This window comes from Lissotriton vulgaris, chromosome 9 (genome assembly GCF_964263255.1).
Source record: "Lissotriton vulgaris chromosome 9, aLisVul1.2, whole genome shotgun sequence".
Taxonomy (NCBI): domain Eukaryota; kingdom Metazoa; phylum Chordata; class Amphibia; order Caudata; family Salamandridae; genus Lissotriton; species Lissotriton vulgaris.
Window position 1 is genome coordinate 33436616 of NC_141697.1, and position 22321 is coordinate 33458936.

At 45.4% G+C, this 22321-nt stretch overlaps 1 protein-coding gene across 3 annotated transcripts in view; it reads right to left on the minus strand.

Moving 5' to 3' along the window:
- The window catches only part of G2E3 (G2/M-phase specific E3 ubiquitin protein ligase), a 446104-nt gene that overhangs the window by 333655 nt on the left and 90128 nt on the right, over positions 1-22321 (minus strand). For all 3 annotated transcript variants that reach the window (XM_086936985.1, XM_086936986.1, XM_086936987.1), the window contains exons 3-4: positions 9914-9982; positions 2401-2498 (exon numbers count right to left, since the gene is read on the minus strand). In XM_086936985.1, the coding sequence (XP_086793111.1) occupies positions 2401-2498; positions 9914-9950 (135 nt within the window). In that variant the 5' untranslated portion in view covers positions 9951-9982. The remainder of the gene's footprint in view (positions 1-2400; positions 2499-9913; positions 9983-22321) is intronic.

Sequence of the window (22321 nt, forward strand, 5' to 3'; positions counted from 1 at the left end):
TTTCGGTTTCGATACCCTCGGCGCAGCAAGTATGTCCGTGGCCGGGCCAGCAGGCGGGGCCGTGGCTTGCGCTACAGGGTCTTGGGTAAGGCCGACAGGCGATCCCGTGACCCGCTCCCGATGTCCGTCAAGTTCGGGGCATAGCTCGTCCCCTGAGCTATCTTCCGCGGCCCCATAAACCATATCGTCGTCCCCTACCTCGTCGACGTATTCAAGGCCTTGACCCACGACTCCGTCGTCGTCATATTCCGGATCAGCCTCGACCTCCGTCTCGGGCGGGGAGATTTGAAGATGATGGCTCTGGTCCTCCTCTTCTTGGTCGTCGAAGATGTTTTCTGGATCCGGGGCCGCTTGTTTGGCCACAAGGCGCACCGCGCGCCGAATCGTGAGAGTCTTTTTTGACCTGAAACTCGCACAGGCCCTGCAGCTTCCTTCGTCATGGTCTGGCGAAAGGCATTTGTTACAGACCGGGTGCACGTCTATATGTGGGTATTTGGACCCACAGAGCGGACAGAGCTTAAACGGACTCCGCTCCATGTTGGGAAACTTTGTGTCGAGTCGCGATGAGAAGGCCTCGATGTCCGAAGAGTGGTAAAAACTCCGCTGATTCCGGCTCCGAGAGACGGAAGAACTCGAGACCGCACGCAAACAATACCGACGTAAAGAACCCAAAGCCTTTTGGCCGTTTAAATTGAAGTTTACTCGGTTCCGACGGAGAGACGTCGAGACCGCATCCGAACCCAATGGCGGAAAAAAACAATCTGGGGATGGAGCCGATGCCCATGCGCACTGTAGTCCAGGGGAGGAGCCACCTATCTCAGGATACTTCGAAGACTTTTCCAGGACAACAATGTGCGATCATCCGGACCCAACACTAGGCGGCGATCTAATGCTAAGATATGAATTTAGCAGCCCACATGCCTCGAACATAAGTATTTCAGTACCAGGGTATGTAAAACTTAAAAGTACATGTCCTACTTTTTAAATACACTGCACTCTGCCCATGGGGCTACTTAAGGCTTACCTTAGGGGTGACTTGCATGTAATAAAAAGGAAGGTTGGGGCCAGGCACGTAGGTTAACTTGACAGCCCAAAATGGCAGTTCAAAACTGCACAGACTGTGCAGTGGCAGACCTGAGCCATGTTTAAAAGCTGTGTGGGTGGCACAATCAGTGCTGCAGGCCCACTAGTAGCATTTAAATTTACAGGTTAAGGGCACATATAGTGCACTTTACTACGGAATTCAATGTGGGAAATGCGGGTAAGTCAATGTTACCATGTTTAGAGTTCAAAGCATATGCACCTAGCACTGGTAAAGTGCCCACAACTCTAAAGTCAGAAAGATGAAGCGCAGAAAACAGGAAGTAATGAGGCAAAAAGTTAGGGGGAAACACCAAGGATGCCAGGTCTAACAAGTTTCAATACGCAATTTCAGGACTGATCCCATTTGTCCAATCATGCGAGGAGTTTTTCATCTTTCATTTGTTGTGTCCCCTTAGCCGCCTGTCATTAGGCCTGCGTGGGGAGAGCATAGGAGAGGTACTCGCCGCCGCCTGCCAGAGGTTTAATGCGGACTCTACAAAGCCCTTGTACTCCGGTTTCTTGAGTCCCCGTAGAACACTGGCCACCAGTGAGTCACCTCCGGCTCTGCCATCAATTCAGTTTGCGGTCCTCTGTAGATTCGCTGTCATCTCTCGGTGCTACAGTAGCCTGCTACGATGTTACCAGCAGACGACGTTGCTTCTCTTGCCCTTCAGCCTCCCTCACACTCAATCAAGCCTTGGGCTTCTGCCCACCCACAGGCCACACCTTATCAGGAGCCGCAGGTCGCCTCACTCAGGACATTTTTCCACTGTGCCAGCCTTCCAGCCCCTTTCTGTCTTCAGTGAGACAATGGGCATTGCTCGGGAGCGGATTTATTTACGGATGGTGGGTAAGTTATGGAGCCACATCAACAAGTTGCCATTTTCTCTGCCGGCTGGCCACACCCATTAGGATAGAGCCATCTGGATCCTGTGCGGCCAACTTAAATGCAGGATTCTTGAGGATTTTGGTCAAGCTGCTGCTCAGCATTTTGAAAGGCCAGATCTCTTAGTTTTAACTCTGCAATCTAGCATTGAGTAAACAATGATAGCTGAACTAATGGCAAATAGCCTGTTCCAGACCCAGACAGTACCACACAAGCCTATCCTCTGTAATAAGCAAAAGGTAATCCCATCCCAGCAGCAAGTAGGCAGTCTAGTTCCCGCAAAGAATTAAGCAGGGTATTAGCGGAAGCAAGGTTGTGCAATGAATATCACATACCAAATTAACCTGTAAAAGCCACATAAAATGCTTAGATTGGTCTTTACTAAACAGTAACATATTTCACAAACTCTTTAACCGCAGATAAAGCCTTACCAGGCAGTAATAATGAAGGGTGAGGTTTTCATCTGGATAGGTTTTCTTTTCTCCATACTTTTCAGGACAGTCTTCTGTCCGCCCACATAAAACACAAGCTGAAACAGAAAACAGATTGTGCATTTACTCCACAAAATACTTCTTTCTGATTCTTCATACAGGAGAAAAGCAACTAGATGAAGGAGCTACTTACCTTAAAGGATATTCTTTCTGGTGAATATCACAACTGCAGACTCTTCATTCTTGAATCTGGACGGGTGCCAGACTGGATATGGCACATTGACTGTTGCTGCCATTTTTAGGCTTCGACCTGGCGATCTGCGCAAGCAGTTTGCGCAGGCAAAATCTATTGTTTACATATATTGCTTCAAGAACGTCCCCCGGCTCCCATTGGCTAGCTCCATAAATGGAGGCTAGCCATTGGGAGCCGGATCTGTCCGTCAAGGCCGGACCAGATTCGGGGGCGTTCCCGCGATTTTTTCGCTCTCCGCCTCGGAGATGACGTCATTGCGGCAGTGGGCGGAGTATCGTTTTTTTTTTATTAGTTTGTTTTTCCCATTCCGCTGCCGACCGCCGCCGAAGTCCAGGTCCAGCTGTTACAATGTCTGAGAAAATAGGTAATTCTATTTTGATAACCAAGTTACTACACCTTTGGGAAATTAACTCTCCAATGAGTAACTCCATGGTAGGAAGACAACACATACTTTACAATACTCACACTTGATAAATAAGGTTTAGTCAAAGCAGCCTCTTTTGAAGAAGATTGGTATCTGAATTAGCGGTGGGCGATTAACTAAAGAAATGCGCACGGCGACTGACAGTCGCCCACCCACTTACCCCCTCCAGTAAACGTCTTCTGATAGCCCCATACGCACAATATGACCTGCGCCTGACAATGAATGGAAATTTGACTGATTGACTGCCCGAACCCACATTAGAGAGTTCTCTAACGCAGCCTCCCCAGCTGATGACACTCACCCTGCAAGCACCGCGAAAATGAGGTAGATGAGTAAAAGGCAGAGTGTGCACAGAGAATGCGGAGACATCCTGGCCGTCCTGCAGCCTGTCTTCTACGGTCCGGCGTTCAGTTTCTGGAATTCACTAGGCTCCCGTGTTTTCAGGTTAGTTCCTAGATCTCTTCCTCTGGCCGCTGCTGTGGGTAGCCAGCAGTTGTAATGTACTGCTCAGTCTTTTTCCTGCCGGTAAGAGATTGACAAATGCCTGGTCTGCTGTCAAACACTTGCGACAGCTATAGCCATCTTGGAAAGGGGTTTAAGTATTACATATTGTAAAGAAAACTCGCAGTCAGGAACCTGACAAAAAATATAGGACTAGTTACAAGTTGTTACAATATGTTGAAAATGTTTTACCAATATCACCAGTGAAAACATTTTTAGGATAAAAATGTATTTGAGATTTTCTTTCTACCATTATAGTGTGCTAGCATTAACTGTATTTATATAAACAAACAAATAAAGCAATATTTGATTGTCATGAATATATTCACTTTACGGGATTCAGAACAGTACAACAACAACAAAAAATAAGATGGCTCCTAGTGGACTTCAGTTTAGGAGGGAATTTGGCCATATTTAGTTTCTCATTCATTGTTGGCCAATGGGGTGTAGTAACGTCTCATCGTTCCCAGTCCAGCGAGTCACAGTCAAGATTATCACCCATGACCTAGTCAGCCCAAGCCAATCAATAGGCGACAAAATTAGTCTAGCTCGTGAAACTCGACCAATCACCGCCGTAGACATGGCAAATTACAAAACAACGTGGGCATGGGTATTTATAATGCGCTTGCGCGCTGTCTTGTACGACAAACTACTTCAACTGTTGAAGAAAATGTTGTTTCTAGTATTGGTTTGGCCATTTCCTTCACACTAAAGAATGCGCTTTGTGTGTGCGCAATTAGTTATTTAACGTTGATTAAGGCTTTTGAAAGCGTAGGCGTCTATTCGATGTTTTAAAATGTCCACAGTCAATCAAATCTCAAAAGTCAGGTAGTGACATTTTCTAGTTTTAAGTACCCACAAAAAACATACAAGGGCGCTTCGGTCTCTGAGTGGGTTTTCCCTACCGGGTGCGTGAGTGAAGCGACGTCGTTTCCAATGGATATCTAAAACTAGTTACGCCTCTACAGAACACAACCCTTTGGGTGACTCCATGGTCACTTCCGGGTTATTACTTGGCAAACCCACGCTTGATTGGAGGGAGAGTGAACTGTAAACCGCTGTTTTATGCGGCCATAGATATTTTTTTCCCTGTACGAGCTGATTGCTGTTTTTCATAGATCTCCGTTTGAAGACGGACATTTGAATGAATGTACTTCTATAAACACGACGAAGGATATGAAGTGTATGTACTGGAACCAACCTCTAGACATTTTTATTATTTTTCCGAGTTATTCCTATCCGGGCGGTGGTATTCAACAGAAGCGAAAGGAGAGTTGCCTAGCAATAAGTAAAAGAGGAGGAAAACTGAATGAAGAGAAGAGCGAAGAAAATTGCTGGATAAAACAAGGTATTGTGAGCACTGTAGAAGGGAAATATGCAGGTTGAAAAGTGAGACAGGATTGAGTGAGTGTACGAGGGATGTGAGAATAGGGAGGAACAGATGCCTGGAAGGGGTTAATCAGGAAGCTGCAGGGGAAGAGTAGCGATGGAGAATTAATTTCTACAACGTGAAATCAGACACAACGAAGGATATGAAAGCCTCGCAAGGACAAAGGTACAAATTCCAGGGGAATTTACACATGTTGGCAAGAATGAAAAGACACGCTATTGTGACACAGTGATGCATTCATCACACTCACCTCGCTGCTAAACATGGCACTGACACCACTGAGAGAGAGAGAGAGAGAAAAAAACCACAGACCTTACGAGGGCACCATTCGCACATTACTCAGGCGGCGTAACACACGGGCACACCCCAACATAATGCCATATGCATGAAATACCAGCATGGCAGGGGAGATCGTGGCCTTACTGCTTGCCCTGTCGGGCTGGGTGCTGGTCTGCTCCACGCTGCCCACCAACTACTGGAAGTGTGTGGCTGTGTGTGTGTGTGTGTGTGTGTGTGTGTGGCTCTGCGTGTTGCTCTGTAGGTATGTGTGTGTGTGGGACTGTGTGTGTTTGTGTGTGGCATTTGCGAGAGATTAAGCTATTGGCATTGTAAAGGACAGTGATATTTATTTATATATTTTCAAAACCAACACATAAATAAAAATGTTGTCATTTACAATGCCAATAGCTCTAACTTTTTCTAAGGCGAAACTGTTGCATTGTAAATGCTTGTTCTCTCTGCTGCAAATATCATCCCCCCTCCCACTCCTATGCTGACTCCAGTGTATTTATTGGTCGTTCCCAAGTCCTCAAACATGGAACATGCCGGGCAGATTGAAACCATATAAATGCAAAATCTAACTTGGAGCCTTATTGACTCCTGAAACTCCAGAGACTCTGGAGGAGTGTGGGCAGAGGAATCTGTAGTTTGAGTATCTACTAGAAAGATTGCTACTAAAAGGTAAGCAACTTATTCTTCTATGGCATATTCCTAAGTGCACATTACTCACCTTGTATATCGATATCAAGGCCCCCCCTTCAAGGTGGTGGATATGAGTAGTGGACTTTAAACTGGAAGTCATGCAGTACTAAGAGGGCAAACTTGCCATCCATGAGGACCGAAGCATCATTGCAGTAGTTAATAGTATGGACAGATGCCCATTGGGCTGCTTAGATGTCAAAATATGGAGCCAACCGGTAAAGCTTTTTCCCCTTAGATGGTGGTGGCAGAGAGAAGAATGCAGATCGCATCATGGACTTCCGCACATGAAAGGGACACCGCTTTCGTAAAAAAGGATCCACATGTCACAAGCACTAGTTTGACGGGAACAAGGTTGTACACAGAGGTTGGACTGACAATACTTTCAGCTCGCAAACATGAGATGCAAAAGTGACTGAATTGAGAAACATGGTCTTCAGAGTTAGAAGTCTCAGGGTAAAACTATGAAGATGCAAGATACGAACATTTCAATCTTTACCTAAACGGAGGTCCTCGTGGAGCGTAATAAAACAGTGCATAGGGAAAGCATGTGTAAACACCTATTAAGGAACGTTAACACAACAGGTGATTGAAATAGAGAAAGCAGATTGTTCTTTTGCCCAAAGGTTGAAACCGCTGCAGTAAACTGTGCCCACAGCTAAGCAATGGCTGGCCAACAACAGCGCAAACAAAATATATCAGACTACTTAGCTTCCAGACTGGTAAACTACTGATACTAACACAGGAGACTAACAGACCAACAGCTGGAGTAAATACATTTTGTGGAAGGACAGCAAGTAGATTAAATAACATCTACCACCACAGACACTAGATCAAATCCTCAGCCAGTTCAACTCCATCCCCAAGCATTGAGAACTAGCCTGGGAGGCTCAGCTATAGCCCCCTATCTTGCTGGGAAAGTAGATCCTCCCTACAGGCGCGGCAGAGAATAGATAAGGAGCCATCTTCTGATGTCCAGGCGCACTACTGCACCTACGGTAGGCCGCTGCTTCTCCCAGGCCTCCCACTACTAGCTGCCACTACGCCTCATCTAGGGGCCAAGTGTGTCAGCTCCGCACGGGAAGCTCGGGGGTATTGTCCACTGCCGCCTGACTTCTGTGCTGCTCCAGTCTGGCTGCTCCAGTCAACTCCACAGACAGAGATTCAAGGCACAAGACCCCTTTCCTCATATTGTTGTAGTACCATATGATGGTGGTGTTCTTTAGAACCCGCAACAGCCTTATCTTGATGGACAGCAGGAAGGTCTTCAACACCAGGCAGATGGTCTGCAGCACCAACAGTTTTATGTGAGGTAGGTTCCTGCCAAAGGCCACAGTCCTCCGTCTCAGACCTCACCTAGTTCTCTCCAGCTCAGTTGGGATGCACCTGTCACCACAACAAAATATGTTTGGGGAGAGGAGAAGTCTGCTGCAGGGTCAGACTCCAGTCAAGCAGGTACCACTGCAGATCTTGTTTAGTCTCCTCTGAAACCTGGATGACATCCATTCGGTTTCCTTGGTGGTGGCCCACCAAGATTTCAGATTCAACCGCAGAGCTTGCATATGCCATCTAACAAAGTGGACAAGCACGATGCAAGAGGCAGCCAGGCCAAGAAGCCTCAAAGCTAATCTCACCAACATCCAGGACCGAGGCTGAAATATTGGCCTCATAGCCAGAATGTTCTAGACATGTTGCGAAGGTCGCGGCCATGAATTATACAGTGGACCGTACCTCCAAACCCACAGATATGTCGGGTTCTCCCAAGAATACTAAAGCAAACATTATCTTCCATCTCCGGGACATGAATGAAGACTCTGGCAATCCTCGCAGCCTTAAACACCCAGACAGTTGCCACCAGGGTCTTTAACGACTGCCCGGGACAGTAGCACACCCCTTTTGAGTGGGACATTTTGTCAAGTACAGTACTGGAGCAGGACACGGAAGAGGCACTCTCTCTTGGACACCCTGTCGGGTCCAGTTCCTAGCCTCCGGGCTAGGCTACGATCCCTTAGGGGAAGTTCCCCTTCCATTCATGGTCCTCGATTTATGGAGGGGAATTTGCAGATTGACACATCTTTCATGACTATACAGGAGACGTCTAATTCGACCATATTGGCTGCCGTTTTCAGGTTAAAGGTTTGCTGTGAATTTACAAACCTGGGGGCACTAGGAGCGTGGGTGGCCGAGGGAACCTCTCGAAAATCAAGCGGCATCTGAAGACTTCTCAACTCCAGTCTCTTAATGTACAGGGGCTCATATCCCCCAACAACAACAAACTAGCAGTAATCTCTATCAACCCAATTTTTCTTGCAAGAGACATACTCTTTCCCCAGAGACTAGTCGTGCACACGCCACCCTAAATACCCCCATCAGTTCTGGGGCTACATGTCCAGAAAGACAGCAGGGGTAGCGATTCTCTGGAAACCCCACATCGTGCCCAAAACAACAATCAAAATCTAAGAATATGGAGGGGCGCCATCTTAAACTTACTGCACCCACCACCGCCCAAGATTCCTTCTTATGCTCCCATCTACAGGGATGATGCCAGCCCTCCTTTAAAAAGGAAATCAAGGTGGCCAAGATGGTGCAGAGGTAAGACATGTCTTGCTGTCTCTCCTGTCCGCCACCGGCCTAGAAAGTGCTCCGGGATCCATCTATCGACCTGACAGTGCCCAGAGATACGGGGGGCCGCGAGTGTACTGCTGAAGTGGTGGCTGCGTGCCCTTTCTGGGCCTCTGGGGTCGGTGCCACAGCAGAGGCCTGCTGAGAGACCGTGTCCACCTGGACGGAGCTGGAGAAGCTCGGACGGACCCTGTGGCTGCCTGAACAGGGCCTCCAGGCTGAGCACAGAAGTCGGGCGGCAGTGGACAGTACCCCTGAGCTTCCCGTGCGGAGCGGACACACTTGGCCCTCAGGTGAGGCGTAGTGGCAGCTAGTAGCAGGAGGCCTGGGAGAAGCAGCAGCCTCCCGCAGGTGCAGTAGTGCGCCTGGACAGCCGCAGTGGGCCCACGTCGGTGGATGGAGTCGGGCCCCCTTCCACCCTGAATTACTAGTGATTGGCCTAGAGCATTTCCTTAGGCCTCCGAGCCTCTAAGGTGGTAAACTTAACAGCCAGCTGCTTCCACTTGCTTGTTGCATCAGACTTTTTTTCTTTGGTGCTTTCCTCCTCTTTGGCGCAGAATTCCAGTTCTTCCCCTAACTAGTCCTTAGGGGGTGTAAGGTGACCAGCTTCCCTGGTCCTGGGTTTAAATGGCATCAGAGGTTGGGTCCTCCTTCCAGCCGTCAACGGCTGCCGCCTACAGTCCAAGCACAGCACAAGCAAAAAAGCACAGAATTGGCAACTATAACATCATGGCAGCTCAGCACAATCTAGTGGCTATTTTAAATGTAAAAATTATGATTGTTATAAGCAAACAATTTTATAGAGTGAAAAGCCACTTGTTTTATTGTCTATGTTGTCTCCTATCGTACGTTTGGCGGCTAGAGACGCTTCAGCTGCTTTTGTGTGAAGTAAATGGACTATTACTACTGTCGCTGAAGACCGAGCTTGATAAGGAATGCATGCAAATTCTTCAGGTGCAATATTAGCATAAGCAGGAGTGATCTAATGCTCGATACTCCGATATCTAGTTCTTCAAACAGTAATAATTCCATCAAGCCAGACCATAACCCCATTCGGATATACATTTTCTGTGTCTGCCCATTATGAACAGCGGTTCCTTTAATTTTCTGGAACAAACATCTATGTGGACTGTAATCCATTGTTATAGGCTAGAATGTGGACACAAGTATGCAGATGACCCCTCTGAAAACATTCAAGCAAGAAATGTCCCCATCTCCTTCACTCTGTCCAAACGCATCTATTTGAAACTCAGCATACTGGATGAGGGTACCCCCATTACAGTAAACACTATCATAAGATGGTCATAAAAGCATTTCCGCCAGCTCAGGGTCAAAGGTGACTTACGTAAGTTTTGCGTCCGAGACAGAACACCATCACCCATGGTCACTGGGCTTTTCTTCTGGTGAAGACAGACTAAAGAATGAAAGAAAATTATAGATTGATTACAGAGGCTTCGATATTGAACTTAAACATGCTTAAATTATGAGTGTTTATTAATATGGAGTGAGCATGTACCACCTAAAAGCATATAGTGCTATCTTGCACAGCTTACTAATAGAAAACAAGAAAAGGAATATCGCTTCTTAAATACGAATTTGCAAACCTACTGTGGCAATTTATAAATGTATCATAGCTACCTCTTTGGAAGACTGCAAGATGACGATCATGGTAAGAGAAAATGACCTGTAATCGTAGTTCATTCCTGGATAGTCTCTGAATCCCTAAACAGTAGTGAATCCCTAAACAGTAGTAAATCCCCGCACGTCTCACAGTATATTTTCAAATGAAACAAAAAGATAAGGAACCATGCCTGTAGCAGACACTCCTACTAGCTTTTTGAAAAGCACCCAAACAGACATTACTAGAATAGTACCAGTGGCTGAAAGCACTGCTGCTTTTACAATTTCTATACCCACAATGAAGGAAATGAAGCTCCCGAATAGGCAGGAGGTATGCTCCAAACAATGCACCAAACTGATATTGCACCTTTACACATTTCAGAAGGCTTGTAAGCCTCCTGTATTGCCATACATCCAACACATAGGTGGTTATTGACGGCAACGCAGAGGAAGAATCAAGACCCCTTTACATCTACCTACTATGATTCTGGAGCATGGGGATGTGCAAGGGAAGCCTTGGAATTCAGAAGCAATGTAAGGACACAAACAATAGTAATACAATGTTAAAATTAATCAATGGCTAGAGACATCACTCGATAGCCATATCCCTAACAAATTGTCCTATAGTACAAAATTAGATCATGGTGCTGCTTGATACTCCCCGAAACTCATGGAGATGAAACAGCTTTGTAAGCGCCATGAAAGAACCTGGAGAAAGGAGTTTTCTACTCAGGAGAAAATTAAATATAGAGAAGTGGTTAAGGCCTATAAAGCCGAGATCAGATCTGCCCAATCTGAGTTCTTTATTAATAAAATACTGTCAGCGGCGAATTCCCCCGCAAAATTTTTAAAATCACTAAATCCCTTACCTGTGCGCCTGAGCCTTCCATACTTCCGCAAGATGCAGTTGCCCACTGCAATAATCTGGCGGTCTTTTTCCATAAGAAAATTCAGGATATTTATCAAGCCTGCCCTTCTTGCCATAGGAGACGGGAGAAACCCGCCTTCTATTAGAGACTTCCTTCCTCTCCCATCCCCTATTAACTCTATTCCATCTATGGATATGGACACTCTAAAATCACTACTGGAGCGTTTAAAATCTGGATTCACTAGTGATGCAGCTCCACCCCCCCCTTGCCCCCCCCCTTTTGCTTTTTCAGGTGTTTGACTGTCGCCCCGTTTTTTTTTTTTAAGATCTTGTTAATATCTCTCTCCCCTCTGGGGTTGTCCCCTCCCAGTGAAAACAAGCTAGGGTAAAAGCCCTTTTGACGAAGCCTTCATTGGACCCTAGAGTCCTTTCTAACTTCCAACCAATATCGCTTCTTACCGGGATCGGCAAAATTTGCGAAAAGTACGTTAACTCTGTGCTCTCGGATTTCCTGGAGAAAAATCACTGTCTCCACCCTTCTCAAATGGGCTTAAGGCCCCAACAGGGTACCGAACCCGCCCTCAGTTGTCGAGGAGGCCCAAAGAATCCTTGACTCCAGAGGCTCCGCTGCAATCTTTTTGCTTGATCTCAGCGCAGCCTTCGATACGGATATGGTCAACCACCAGCTTCTGCTGGTAAGACGTAAAGAGATTGGAGTGACCGGCTTCTTACATAAATGGCTGGAGTCTTTTATGGCCGAGCTTTTTCTTGTGTTTGAGAACCCCACCTCTGACTGGATGCCATTACAGTGTGGGGTTCCCCAGGGCTCCTCACTGAGCCCCACACTTTTTAACGTCTATATGCGTCCCTTAGATGAGATTGTCGAGCTGTTTGAGGTTAAGATCGTCACATACGCTGACGATACTCAGCTTATTGTGTCTATCAATCTGATTAACAACGATAAGTCCATCTTGGCGAACTGCTCGAAAAAAATTTTGGCTTGGATGGACTCTTCTTTCCTTAAACTGAATTCGGCAAAAACAAAGTTGATTTTTTGGGAAAGCCTACTGGTTTGATGAACGACTCCCTATGGCCGAAATGCATGGGAGATATGCCTGCCCCCAAGGACCAAGTCTGGGAGTATGGCTTGATCATAACTGGAGCTTTAAGACTCAGGCATCTGGAGTTGCTGGCTCATGTTAGGACATTCTTAAGAAGATTAGGAAGATCCTTCCCCTCCTGGCTTTTGATGCCAGGAAACTCCTCGTCCAAGCATTGATTTTATCAAGGCTTGATTATGCGAATGTGCTTTACTTGGGCTCCTCATGTCTTACCATAAAAAAAACTTCAAACGGTCCAAAATTGTGCGGCACGACTTGATGCATGCTCAAAACAGAATCTGCTAAGCCTCACATTAGAGCATTGCACTGGCTGCCCGTGGACAAAAGAGTTCAATTTAAAGCCTTATGCATTCCCACAAATCTCTAGTGTCTAAACTGCGACCGATTCTCTAAATCCATAGTTTCTCTTTATGTCCCAAGAAGATCCCTCCGCTCTGAGTCAAAATATCTTGCCGCTGTCCCGAGATTTAGGCGAGCCCGGACTGGGGGTCGTTTCTTTTCTGTCATTTCTGCTAAAAGGTGGAATCAATTGCCAGAATCTATTTGTCTAGACGCCAACCATCTTCGCTTCTGAAAACTCCTTAAAACTATTCTGTTTGGCTGATCTTGCTTCCGTTTTTGGTTCAGGTGTGTCTTGTAGCGCTGGGAGGCCTCTGGTAGCCATGCGCTTTACAAAAGAAAGAAAAAAAAATTTACAAAAGATACTACAGTTATTTCAATGTCCATGCCATGAAGGATAGTGTTACTTTTGGCATATTTAATTGGTCTTGGTTTCAATCACTCAGCGTAGAACTATTAGATAGGTTAGTTTGTTAACTGCCAAGGTATGTACTACCTAGTTATGTACCCTCATACATACACGATCAAAACTGATGCTGCCACATAACCGCCTTGACAAAGTCCATGTGCACAAAATGTGTGGTCTGTCCTCTAAGACTGGAAATGCAGAAACTGAGCAGAGAACTTACTTTAGGCGTAAGTGAACTACCCTCCGCTCAGGCACAACGATGGGGTATATCTTTTCAGAGAAAAGAAGTTACTTGAAGGGAAATTCATGCATGTTACTCCTTGTACCACCATACGACTGACTGGGTGGTAGGGGAAACCATATCCTCAGCAAAGACCACTCGTCCTCTAGACAGCTTTGATGAAGATCTATGCGTAATATTACACAGTGCCAGATAAATGCTTAAGAGCTGGTGTTATTCAGTAAGCAAATGTTCAAACTTATAAAACACTTTCCCTTTCCTTCAAAAGAAACATTGACATTTCTTTTCAATGTGGCTCCAAGGTTCTGTACACTTGAGAGTGAGGTTTGATTTAGGAGGGCTATCTGTAGGGGCAAACCCAGAAGTTCAAGAATAGACTACAGGCCCTGCTGAGGGTCCAGTTCTGAGGCTGCTATAATCTAGCTTCGTATAATAAACAAAGATGCCCTTTCATCTGAGGGCTGCTGCCACACTGCCAATCAACTGGAAAACACCCGGGGGCATTGCTTGAGGCCAAATGAGGATCTCTGAACCAGTAGCGGCAGTACACAACCTAGAACCAGACGACATTCCTGTGATACTTGAATACTAGAATCAGAAAGGCTATAGACACCATCCAATCTTTGCAATGACACCTCGAATACAATTTGGTGGGGAAATTCAGGTGTTCAATGCAAGGATCGCCCATGTCAGTTCAGAATTATCGATCGACACCCTTTGCGGAATAGTGGGGGAGAACAGAATCTGACGCACTTGTATCCAATCTCGGATATATTAAGCAGTCGCTGGTATAGCATGCTTGAGACAAAAGTCTCATATTACTGAAGTCTTGAAAACTGGGGGCAGTTGCATACGTACTGGGCCCAACAGGCCTCTTAATAGTCATCCTAGGGAAGTGATATCTACCAGCGTTGGTTGGGCAAAATGTGATTTTGGGGTCATGACATAAGTAGGAACATCAGTGAAGGACTCTTGTGAAGGTCAATCCAGAAGAGGAATGGCAGCCTTCAGCATCTGTTTTTTCTGTCATGCCTCCTGTCACTCGAGTGAAAAACTGCTAGAAACTCTCTGCCCACATGTCTCAGTTCCCTAGACTTGCAATTGGAAGAAGAGGATGCTGGGCAAGGTGATTAGATTATTGGCAACGTTGGGATTATACCTTGATAATTAAGTAGACCAATGAGAACACAAAAACTACATAGCCCAACGTCAAGCACATTAACCTTTGCCTAAAAGGCACTGGCAGTAAAATGGGGGGGGGGGGGGCTCTCTCAAACCACTAATAATGGCGAAAACACTACCAACTTTAACCAACGCCAGAGTTGCCTTCCAAGGAAAAGATGCAACTCTACTCAATAAGCTAACAATTAGCATCTTTAAAAGGGTTTTTCAGCTCCCTCAAATGGCGTTCCCCAGCCCAATTGAGATTGGAATTAGGTTTAATGAATGAGACCGTTCGTAGGCTATACTCAACCGTATCGAGCAAAATTCAGTGGACTCTACTAAACAAAGCTCTCTGGTTAGAGCTAGAAAGGTCCTAACGTATCACATACGCACTATTTGCACAATGCACTTAAATCTACTTGCACCGTAGATCTCTGGAACAAAAATCTGTCTTATGTAACATTTAAGTCCACACGTAATAAAGTCGCAAAACTTTACCCGCTCTTGCGTGACAAGTTTTTTGGAGCCAGCGATCCCATGCCTGGACAGATCTCAACAATAAGGTTCTTAAACCAGCAGCTTACTTAGATCTAACATTTCCGGTCCACATAAAAAAAAAATAGCTAATGGCTTTGCGTTTCAGAAAATATCCTTCACTGGCAGAAGATCCAAAGTGGAAGAATACGGAAGTAAAAAGGTGTCGTCTATGTGGAAGTCCAAAAAAAGATCGTATCCACCTAATATGCATCTGTAAGAAGCTTCACCCAGCACAAGTCACTTTACTAAGAAAATCTTTTTTGGTCAGAGGAATACGAACATGCAGGGCGGCTATTATCAAAGGGCGTGATCCATCTGACCCTCAGATGAACTGTAAACTGGTTAGGTTCCTGCACAAACATGAAAATGCAACAAAGTCAACACAGCACCAAGAGGGTCCACCTATAGAAGGACTAAAGCCAGCAATAATTGATCCTTTTTGAACAACCATCCAGAGGACGATACCACAAAGAGGGAGCAAGTGGACTGGACCACCTGGACCTATAGACTACTATTCTCAATCATAATGACTTGCTCCCTGAACCGAAATGATTAACTCTTGTAATCTGTTAATTGCCGGGTCCACTTCTGCAATCCATGTAGAAAAAAGTAGCGTACAGGCACTATTTCATTGAATCTTAGAGCGTATTTATGGTTAACAGTGGATTTCAAATCTGCAATATAATTCTTGGTGTATCTGACAATTGAATGATTTTAAAACTTGCTTGATTCTTTTATCATAGCTTCTATAAACAGTAAGGAAAATGGTTACGTTTCAAGGAACTAAACAATTTTTTTACATACATACTTACATTTAGGGAAGTGCGAGAAATTTATAACTTAAAATTTCTTTTCAACTTTCTTACCCATATTAAAGGCCCCTTTCCTGAATACAATCCTTTCCAATTTCCGAATCGCAAGATTGGGAATTCTATTAGCATAAATTAGTCCGATCATTTTGCAGTTTCCCTTGGTTTTACCAGCTTATTACACCTACATCTTAGTAGAAGTATAAAAATAAAAAAAGTTAATTTAACTGATTGCTGTTCATTTTAAACAGTTTAACAATTGTCTGGGTAGTTATTGTAGTAGAATGTCAATTCTGGTCTTTCTACATTTGTTTAGCCCATAGTTGCTACTTTGGACCAGTTTGTTCCTATGAAGGGTTGAACATTTTCCATCAAGAAACAGTTTAATCTTTGGTTTTCTCCAGTACCGGGCAAACAAACTAGAAACTACACAAGTTGAGACTCAAGGAAAATCTATTTCCTTATCTTTGGTCTCTGCATCTTCAAATATAAAAACAAGCATTTACAATGCAATGGTCTCGGCATTCTTAAAGTTAGAGCTATTGGCATTGCTCATGACATTATTTTTATTTATGCTTTTGTTTTTAAAACATAAATAAATGGCATTGTCATTTACAATGCCTATAGCAGGTCATAAGCCTCCTTTTGTTGGAGTCTCCTGGCTGTCAGCAGTCAGGAGCCTCACACCTGATGCAAATGGAGCGGAGGGCTCTGTGCGTGTGTTTGGGGAGCTCTTTGCGTGTGTGTGGGGGGCTCTTGTGTGTGGGGGGCTCTTGTGTGTGGGGGGCTCTTGTGTGTGGGGGGCTCTTGTGTGTGGGGGGCTCTTGTGTGTGTGGGGGGCTCTTGCGTGTGTGTGGGGGGCTCTTGCGTGTGGGGGAATCTTGCGTGTGCGTGGGGGGCTCTTGTGTCTGTGGGGGGCTCTTGCGTGTGTGGGGGCTTTTGCGTGTGTGGGGGGCTCTTGCGTGTGTGGGGGGCTCTTGCGTGTGTGTGTGGGGGGGGGCTCTTGCGTGTGTGTGGGGGGGCTCTTGCGTGTGTGTGTGGGGGGGCTCTTGTGTGGTGTGTGGGGGGGCTCTTGTGTGGTCTGTGTAGGGGGCTCTTGTGTGGTGTGTGTGGGCCTCGTGTGTGTGTGTGGGGGGCTCTTGTGTGTGTGTGTGGGGCTCTTGTGTGGGTGTGTGTGTGTGCAAATGCAATACGTCTCGCATTTGCGACAGAGTAAGCTATTGGCATTGTAAATGACAATGCTATATATTTATCTGTTTTCAAAACCAACACATAAATAAAAAGTTTGTCATTTACAATGCCAATAGCTCTAACTTTTCCGAAGGCGAAACCGTTGCATTGTAAATGCTTGTTTTCCCTTTGTTGATGAACTTGCCTGCTGGACTATTTGGAGCTGTCTGGTGGGAGACCAGACTTGAACTTTCCTGATTACAGCTCCATTCTCCTTGCCATCAACTTTTCCTTAGTGGTCTCCAACTTGATCCCTTTTCCCATGCTAAGTGAACTCTATGGAACCATCCTCCTGCTTTTGTTGTGGTAGCAAACTCAAACCTGAACCATCCTCTTGGTGGATTCTTTTATTCAGATATAGATTTAATTTGGCTAACTCTGTGGCTTTATACTCCGAGCTGTAAGACTCATGACTGAACTGCTTATAATGTGACTTATATGTACTGATTTTGGATCTTTATTACAATAACCTAATTATCTAAATGTGTCTGAGTCTTTTATTGTGTCTTAATATTTTTTCCATGGAAACTGTGCTAATAATTATCTGATGTCTAGTGCATGTCGGAGAGTGTTATAATCTGAGAATAATGTACTTAAACTTGATCACTAATTTGTGAGTTGGCTACTAATTATTGGTCCTCACTGAGTGGCCAACAGTTAAACACGAAATTCGTTTTATTTATTTAAATGTTACCTACCTCTAACCGGCCGTAATCTTTAGTTTACTGAACCCCCACCCTGCCCCTCCCCCTCCCCACATTAGCGCCCCGCAGCACTCCCACCACAGGCTCCTACTGTTGGGTTGATAGGGAGATGTAATGTGATAACGAGGACTATTTTTCCCTGTTATTTATACCTATTTTGGTATACACTGCTTTAGCTCCCCAAACGTTTTTTTGTAAGATCAAGACCAGTTGGCAGAAGTTTATATGGTCTTATAAGAAAACCCAATCCCATTTAAAAATAACCAACTATACTACAAAAAAACTACAGGGTGTTTTCTGTATTTTTTTTTTGGTCTGGTGGGCTAGTTTCTACTGTTGATTTTCCAGATGTTACCACAAATATTGCCTGCTAAAAGCACAAATGCATATAGCCTCCCATACTTTGCAAAACAGAAATGCAACGTGTCCGTAGCGTACAATTCCAAAACTGCCCCAGTTTTCAAATGGGAATCAGTTTTCCAGCTATCTGACTATCTATTTGGGACCACTTTTATTTGCAGCCCTTATCTGTTTTCTGTCCTAGTCACCCTCGCTAATAACACCTGAGAGGGAGACCTCGGCCTTCTGCTGCTCTGGTCGCTGTCTGATATGACGAATGGGCGCGCGCAGCAATGAATGTCAGCGCCTGGGGCGCAGCAGGTGACCCTGAGTCTGAGACCGGCCCTGGCCTCTGCTGGCTCTGCCCATTCACTATTTGTTGATGGTTTATGAGAGGGGCGATCTGCTAACATCGCCGCACCTTTCGCCACGGGGGGAGATGAAATAAAAATAGACTTGTCGACTCTCCTAGTTTAAGCTACCCATGATGTCACTCAGCGATTAAGCATGCTAAGCAAAAATATTTCTTGAGTAACATTTGTAGTAAAATGAGGCATTACATCATGCCATTGGGCCTATATGAAAGACTTTCATCCTGCTATAAACATGGACAAAGTACAATAAAATCTCTATTATCGCTGCGCAGGGAAGAAATGACTTGATCTCACTTGCGATTAATGTTGTCCTTCATCGCTTTCAAATATGTTTATAACACATTATTTTTTGTTTATATGTTATTGCCATGTTACTTGTGCATACAATGTTTCGTTACTTCATATTCTTTCATCTCTATTTTCCTCTTAGTCGCCATTATTTTTGTTTTTTATTTGAACTCCTGCTTCCTATGAAGCAAACGGTAAATAATGTCCTATTTGTTATATGTATGCATTCTGATTTGTGCTGAAAGTGGTGGACACATGCTGATAAATGTGTAACTATCCACGTTCTGTAAAGTGTTCTAATGCACTCTTTGCCTAGATAGAAATCTTTTTTAACCTAAACAAGTAACTAAGCTTGCCACGTGGGGCATGGGTCTAACGGTAATTTAACCCCAGTTTGATTAAATAAATAAGTAAATTATAACATAGTATAAGAGAATACCTTTGTAAACCAGTAGGGTCGATAAATATATTTTGTTCAGTATAAAATTGCTGCGTATTGAGCAAAAGGGCAATTGGATGGGAATGGTGAAATGTGCAGCAGACATTCATGCAACTCCTTTCATTTCTGAAATCACCTCGATCTTATTGAGGATCAGACTTCATTCTAGAAAAGAGAGAAAAGATGTTCCTGCATTAGCATCCCCCTGGACAGTCTCACACGCTGTCATTACGGGAACTGCACTTGTGTGTGCCACGGCCTGGCGAGATCTGTATTTTAATAATGGTCAGTTTCATAGTTTGTATCGCTAAGAAGTTGCCTGATTTCTCTTAGACAACCCTAGCCACCAGTATTGGGTGTGTGAGAACTGGTGTGAGGCAAGGTTTCAGCAACCAAAGCACTAAGCCAGCATCATAATAAGTTGATCATCCGCGCCTGGACTGAACAAGCTTTTATACCCAACGAGCTGCAAGCGAAACCTAACGTGGGGCGGGACTGAGAAAACGAAACCTATCGTGGGGCGGGACTTCCGTTTTGTGAAGCCCGCGCCCACGGAGTGCCTGGAGGAGCACCGAGGGAGAGCCCCGCGGTCGGAGGGCCTTTGACCGGTGAGCGGAGCGGAGGGGGGGGGGGGGAGAGAGAGAATGCCTGTATGTCTGCGTGTCCGGAGGGCCTTTGACCGGTGAGCGGAGCGGGGGGGGGGGGGAGAGAATGCCTGTATGTCTGCGTGTGTGTGTGCGCGACGGCGGAGGGGTGGGGGGCGGGGTGCGACGGCGGAGGGGTGCGACAACGGAGGGGTGGGGGGGATGCTCGGTGCACGTGTGTGTGTGTGTGTGTATGCATGCGACGCTGGGTTCGCTGTATGTGTGGGTGCGTGCGTGCATGAGCGCTCGTGTGTGTCTGTCGCTGTTTCTGCGCATGCGCGTGTGGTGTAGCTGCTTCCCAGGAGACAGCAGCTGAGCGCGTTCGCGAGCGCGTGGCCAGCGGAAATCGCCTCCAGAGAGGCAAAGCGCGCGACAGACCCTGTCTCCTGGGAAGCATCGTCCCTGACATAAGATCTCGGCGGAGACGCGCTTACGCGCGTCTTTTAGCCGAGACCTAAAAATGTATACACGGAGGACAAGTAAAGCAAAATAAGCTATATAATAATTGATAATCATCCTCTAATCTAACAAAGGAGCAATATAAAATTGCAAATTAACTTCAGACTCCTAATGTGAAAGCAAATTGCACTGACATTTTGATTCTGTGAGCCTTGCCAATTTCTTTTAAAACCAAATGGTTACTTACCAGTGGGAGTAGTTTTGCAGCCTGAGACTTTTCTGGACTCACATGCTGTGCATCTGATTAAGTAGCAGTGTTTGGTTCTATGGTAAGGATGGGTTCACAATGTGGTAGAATTGGAAAACCGGTGTTTTAGTACTTTTTGTCCCACCTGTGCCTTCCTGTTTAAATGGATGTCCACACAGTAGTGTTTCGTGAAGGCGTGTGGGTATGCCTAGGTTGCAGGCATACAGATGTAGGCAAGTGGTATGCTTGCTAGAAAGGCTAGGATTGCGCCCTTCTTCCCGGTTGAGTGAGCCCTGGGGCATGTAGGTAAGGTCGTCCCTACACTTACATAGCATGTATTGATAGATTGCACCATCTCACAATGGTATCCTTGGTATTGGGGTACCGCTGCTAGCCCTGGCAAAGAAGACTAAGAGCTGGTTTCCTTTCCAGATTGCTTTTCTCATGTAGGTATTACACGAGTGCTCTTGAAGGTATGAAGTGACCTCTCTGCTCGAGTGTTTGGGCACTGAAAGAAGGCTGGCAGTTGGATGCTCTGGTGGATGAGGAAAGGCGATACCACTTTTGGTAAGAACTGTAGGTTCATTCTCAGTACAACCTTGCCCTTGTGGATTTGAAAGTACGGGTCTAGGATTGTCGGTGCTTGCAGTTCACTGACCCTATTCCCATAAGGAATGCAGTCTTTAGGGTTAGGAACTTGAATTCAGTGTTGTGCATTGGTTTAAAAGGTTCTGCTAGGAGTTGTGCGAGTATGGCATTCAGATTCCATGCGGGCACTGGTGCTACTCTTGGTGGCACCACTCTTTGATCCTTCTAGGAATCTCTTCCTTACTGGTAGTGTGAAAAGGTGGACCTTTATTGATGCATACGTCAGGCAGCGGTCTAGTAGGTGGGTAAGATGTTGCCACTGTTCCATGTTCTGTCTTTGTCTCTAGGGTTTCTTGATCAGTGGATGCATCTGGCCATCTTGGCAGTGTATCCATTTCTGGTGCTTGATTTTCTTGCCTCCATTAGGACTTCCAATGTCCTGAAGGTGTACGAACTGTAGGTATTCCGGAGCTACACCGCTAGGTTGAGTTTGGTTAGCTCCTGGTGAAATTTGCCCATTCTGCATGGTTAGCGAGAATAAATAAGGGGGGTAGTCCAAGTAACCAACAACGACTCTAGTGGGATAAATTTAAATTTCTTTAACCCGCCCTCCACCCTATTTTGCATTTACAAATAATGCAATGAGTGCAATAAGCCTACAGAGTGTGCCTGGTGTCTTCACAGGTGAACTCTAGCAGATATAAGGTTCCCCCTGGTTTGGGATCAGTAAAGACCAGGGCGACTTCAGCGGGTTCACACTCCCTTGTTCAGTCCTGTAGAGGCCATAAATAGATTGGCCGAAAAGCACTGACTACATATTAAGAGAAGTACATGCTGGCAGTAGGAAGAGACAAATTAACTTGAGGATTGCCTGCCTCGTCCCATTGGATGTTCTGCATATAAGAATGCTTAACGGCTTGAAAACGCACAGTGGGCTGCCACATGCTACAGCTATTCATGTGCATACAAGGATAGTGCGATTGTGGTCTCAAAGACTTTGCTGCTATACATCACCAATTTATGTAGATACTTCATAGAAACAAGATTACAATTTAACAATGTCTTTAATGTATTGTTTAAATGGTGGTGTTAAATAATAATGCACGTGTTACTGAGGACCAAAATAACCACATTTAAAGTTAGTTATGGATACTTTTCTGCATGGTTAGCAGGTCATTGAGTTGCCTTGACTAGCATGATTTGTCTTTTGGACATCTCTAGTAGATCTGGATACCATGCATTTCTGGCCCATTGTTGGACGATTAAAATGATTTAGATTCCTGGTTGTCTGGCCTTGTCCAGAACTCTAAGAATCGGGGATAATCAGATGAAAGGGGTATGCAAGTCTCAGACCAGTTTAATAGACAGGGCCTTCCCCTCGGAAAACTGGAAT